Source organism: Cyprinodon variegatus, unplaced genomic scaffold, assembly GCF_000732505.1.
Source record: "Cyprinodon variegatus isolate N-32 unplaced genomic scaffold, C_variegatus-1.0 Scaffold434, whole genome shotgun sequence".
Lineage (NCBI taxonomy): Eukaryota > Metazoa > Chordata > Actinopteri > Cyprinodontiformes > Cyprinodontidae > Cyprinodon > Cyprinodon variegatus.
Genome location: NW_015150887.1, coordinates 319,077 through 323,511, shown reverse-complemented (window position 1 = coordinate 323,511; position 4,435 = coordinate 319,077). Strand labels below are relative to the sequence as shown.

Below are 4,435 nucleotides of genomic sequence, written 5' to 3'. Positions count from 1 at the left end.
GCAGTTGTACTATCTTTGTTGTTTAGTTTGGGTCTGAAACGGTTTCTTTTAATATCCAACACTTTGGATACATTCTGCTGCCATTTTTATCCACCATTTCCTTTTCCTCTATTAAGCAGTCAGTATCTAAACTTTGGCTTAAATCCATCCCTTTGTAGGTGGTTGAGTGTCTGAAAGAGAACAAACGGCAGCTGTATCCACGCTGTCACCAAAGGATCTTCAAGCTTCAGGAGGTGGAGATGGTTGATCCTGAACTGGACTACCAGCTGATGAAAGTCTGCAAGCACATGATCCGGGTAGGCCAACCAGCAACATTAAAAATGGGTCACCACTTTATATGACTTATTTGATGCATTAGAATAAAACGATACTGTTTACCCAGCTATATTTATTAATTTGATAAATGTATGTAGTTATTGCCATTTTTCAAAACTGAATCAACGGACAAGCAAGAGTCTTTTTCCCACAGCGCAGAGTGCAGAGATGGGATTCTAGGGACAGATCTTAGAAGTTTGAAAATATGAGGGCCCATGTGACAATTTATACTCATTTTATGCTCCTTAGTGTGTTTAGGTACAGCTACACCTGATAAAAAACAAAACTTTTTAAAAGTTACACTTGAATAAGCCTGTTTTCATAGATAACTTAAAGGAATTCGTATTTTTGGCTTTAAATTTAGATATTTAGATATTTTGCGCTTAACAGTATAGACTTGGTTTGTTTTTCATTTTAAATGTAAGTAATCTTATTCATTTGTCACATTGTCTTACTTACCTAAGAATCAGATATGTTGTGCTATAGCTTGAGACTAATTGTGGTTTTAGTTTAAAAGCTCAGGTTTGAACCACAAAAGCTCAAACTTGAAAAAACAAGAAAAAACAAAAAACATTCTCTGTTAAATGTACCACAAATGAAAAACCCTGAATAGTTAGAAATTTAATCTGCCTAGGAATTTTTTGCAACAATTTGGCAGAAAATAACAAGCACACAGCAGATCAAATGTTTGTGTGGATTAACAAATATTTTACACAAATAGTTTTTATAAATTAAAACTTATTGATTAAACATTACGTTTTTTGTGTGCATACCCAGTGTGCTTTAGTACTAGTATTTGCATTCAGCATACTATCCAAGCTGGTAACACAGTGATACGTTTTAATGAGGGTTTTTTTTGTGTGTGCAATGGCTGCTTTGTGCACAAGCAAGGTTTTCTATATGATGCCCAGGCAGAGTGAGACTGTCAGGAAAAGATACTGGTATTTCTTTCCCAACTAGGCCCCAAAGCATGTTTTAACTGTTCAGTTGTTTCAGCAGAGTTCCTCTCAGAATATGCAGACAGAATGTACCAAAAACCACCTCAAAGATGACAACCAGTCAGTTTGTAAAGATGTCGGCTAGGGCCGCCAAATTCTACACAAGATAAAGGCCCAACCATAACTGATGGTAGCTGGGAAATGACAACAATACAGAATGGGAGCAGGTTGACCAGATTACTGCTAACTGCCATTCATTTATTCTGTAATAATAAAAAACAATAATATCCATTTTTTTATTCTTGCAGAAATACAGATAAATCAGACTCTACTATCTCAATACAGAGCATGGAACACTTGAAATGCTCAGTACACAGATGAATAACCTTCTGAAGTTTTGCAGGTAGATTTCTTTCAAAGATAAAAGTCTGAAGACTCAGCAGATGGATTTTATCAGATTTTCTTTTTTTGTTTTTGTTTATGTAGATATTAACAGAGCACCTGGTGCTCTAATATTAGCTCTATCTGTTTGTAAGCTCCAGGTCTGTGAAAAGGAATAAGGCGCCTGCTAGTCCGCGGTCTCTGATAGCCAGGGTAGTGGCTACTTCCCCTTATGATGTCATAAGGGGATTTGTTTTCAAACATAGCACTTTGAGCACATATTAGCTAAGAGCTGGAGAAAGGCAATGATAGAGGTGAAAGTGTTTTTTTGTTTAACCTCAAACAGAGGCTTCAGGACACATATGACTGTTACAAAATGTTTATAATCTGAATTTAGCATAATATGGGACCTTTACCTCTTAGTCAAGTGAAGCTAGCTTGCTGACAGGAGATGGTAAACCATTACCTTCTTAGCAAGATGAATTGTCGCAAGATTTGTTAATTTACAAACTACTAAAAATGCATCTTGCCAGAACCCAATAGATATAGAAATGTTTCAGACCAATGAAATGCAGTAACGTGTGTGACATCAACACGTCAACCAGAAACAGAAGACTAAATTAGAACAAACATGGCTGTGTTGGTTTTAGCCTGAATAGCTGCCATTTCCTGACCAGATTCTGTAAGAGTTTGATTTACAAATCAAGAATGTGATACATCACAGGTTCTATTGCTGCTGTGATTGGCTAAAAGCTCCACATGGGAGGCAGGTGCGACTTGGTGACTTATGTCCCTCCCTTTTTCAAACACTATCCAGGTTAGGTAAACCATGATATAATTCACCAGCTCTTCACGTTGGTAATTTATTTCTGGCATTTTCCAACCGAATCTGTATTTTTGCAATATAAATTAAACTGTGACCAACCAACCTCACTCACTTCGATATATTTTGTTTTTGTTTGTTTTTGTTTAGCGTTTCTGTACAGAATCAGAGGGGAGGAATGTTCTTCAGTGCCTGAAGCAGAACAAGAACAGTGAACTGATGGATCCGAAGTGCAAACAGTTGATCACCAAGAGACAGATTACCCAGAACACAGGTTCTCACACAGCAGCTGTTCTGCCTTTCACCTCTCAATCTGAACCCAGGATATATCTGCTCAGAAACATGGAAATGTAACAGTTTTTTTATGTGTGTGTATTCAGACTTCAGATTGAACCCGGTGCTAAAGAAGGCGTGCAAGGCTGATATCCCAAAATTCTGCCAGTCCATCATCAACAAGGCCACAGCCGACACGGAGCTAGAGGGTCAGGTCATTTCCTGCCTGAAACTCAAATATGCAGACCAGGTCAGAGTCATGACATGGATGTTTGATTCCCATTCTCATGTAGTTATTAGTCTATTTATTTGGCTGGCCCAAAACCAACTTTCAGACAATATATTCATTTGTTTCAAAAGCTGCAAGATTTCTGTTTGTGAATCTTGAAAATTCTTTAACATGACATGCCTGCATCAAATTATTTTTTAAAAATTGTTCTTAGTTATTCATAGCATGCTGTCAATGGCAATATCTCAATGTCTGTTAAATAGTTATATAGGGATTGCTGCTATGCATTTGGCTCTGGTTATATACTCTCGTACAGTTAAAAACCACTTGACAGAGTTTGTGACCAAGTTTAATCACACTCGATCTGATCATAAGAACGAGTTTAGAAACTGATTTTAAATTCATGTCTGTTTTTTTTTTCTGTCTCAGAGTTCGCCTTTAGTGGGTGATGCATATGGTACTTGTAGGTGAAAAAATCCTTTAACACAAGTTTGCAGACATTTTGACAGTCATGCATTTTTAATAATCTACTATTTTGATATTTGTGACAGTAAAATAGTACATGTTAAACAAATGTGGTTGATATTCCACCATGGAACAGCTAGGATGGTCGGGAAAAAAATTAATTACCATTGTTTGGAAAGATGGCCCAAAACTGTACAGCCACACACTATTTGTAGTTATTAATGTATCTTTAAAGAAAAAGTAAAGTAGTTCTTTGAAAAATGAAAACTTTAATCTGCAAATACTGACAAATCTCAAAGGTTTTCCTGTTTCTTGACTTCCTGTTTTGCAGCGTTTGTCTCCTGACTGTGAAGATCAAATTCGAGTAATCTTGCAAGAGTCTGCTCTGGACTACAGACTGGATCCTCAGCTCCAGATCCACTGCACACAGGAGGTCAACAGCTTTCTATTAAAAAGCCTTATTGCACTACCATGCTTAAACTTGATTACTTCACCTCTTCTAGTGATATGTTTTCTGTATCAAAAATAATTACATATTGTGAAAAGTAAGGGATTTGCTTTGAGTCATGTAGTTTGCATTGTAGCCATATAACCCTCAGTGGGAGAAAACAGCTTTAATTATAAACTGTTACTAGTTTGATAGTAGGGCTCGGCATGGTTCAGTTCTTGCACAGTTCTGAGATACCAAAAAGCGCATTAACAGACCGCGTCCTCTCCTTACAGTCAGCCTACATACTCTTGAAATTCAAGACATTCATAAATAAATACTAGCTTCCCTACCGTGTGCCACACAATTTCCAATGATGATTCTGCTTAGCAGTGTGATGAACCTCGAAGTCATTGTTTCCTGCGTCTGTAAGCCCTGATTAGACTATTGTCTGTCGTATCCACTTCCCAAAAGCTGTCTCTGTCAAATAAATTCACCAAAGGCTGCCTTCTTCACCTGGCTCTCTGCAAACAACAAAATATCACAATTCTAACCAAACTTCCTGAATGTTACAGGCACCGCTA

General features: G+C 37.2%; 1 protein-coding gene across 1 annotated transcript in view; it reads left to right on the top strand.

The window, feature by feature from the left end:
• The window catches only part of LOC107093590 (Golgi apparatus protein 1-like), a 43,837-nt gene that overhangs the window by 32,552 nt on the left and 6,850 nt on the right, over positions 1–4,435 (top strand). The window contains exons 17-20 of the mRNA XM_015388753.1: positions 159–296; positions 2,608–2,731; positions 2,838–2,980; positions 3,756–3,857. Of these exons, the coding sequence (XP_015244239.1) occupies positions 159–296; positions 2,608–2,731; positions 2,838–2,980; positions 3,756–3,857 (507 nt within the window). The remainder of the gene's footprint in view (positions 1–158; positions 297–2,607; positions 2,732–2,837; positions 2,981–3,755; positions 3,858–4,435) is intronic.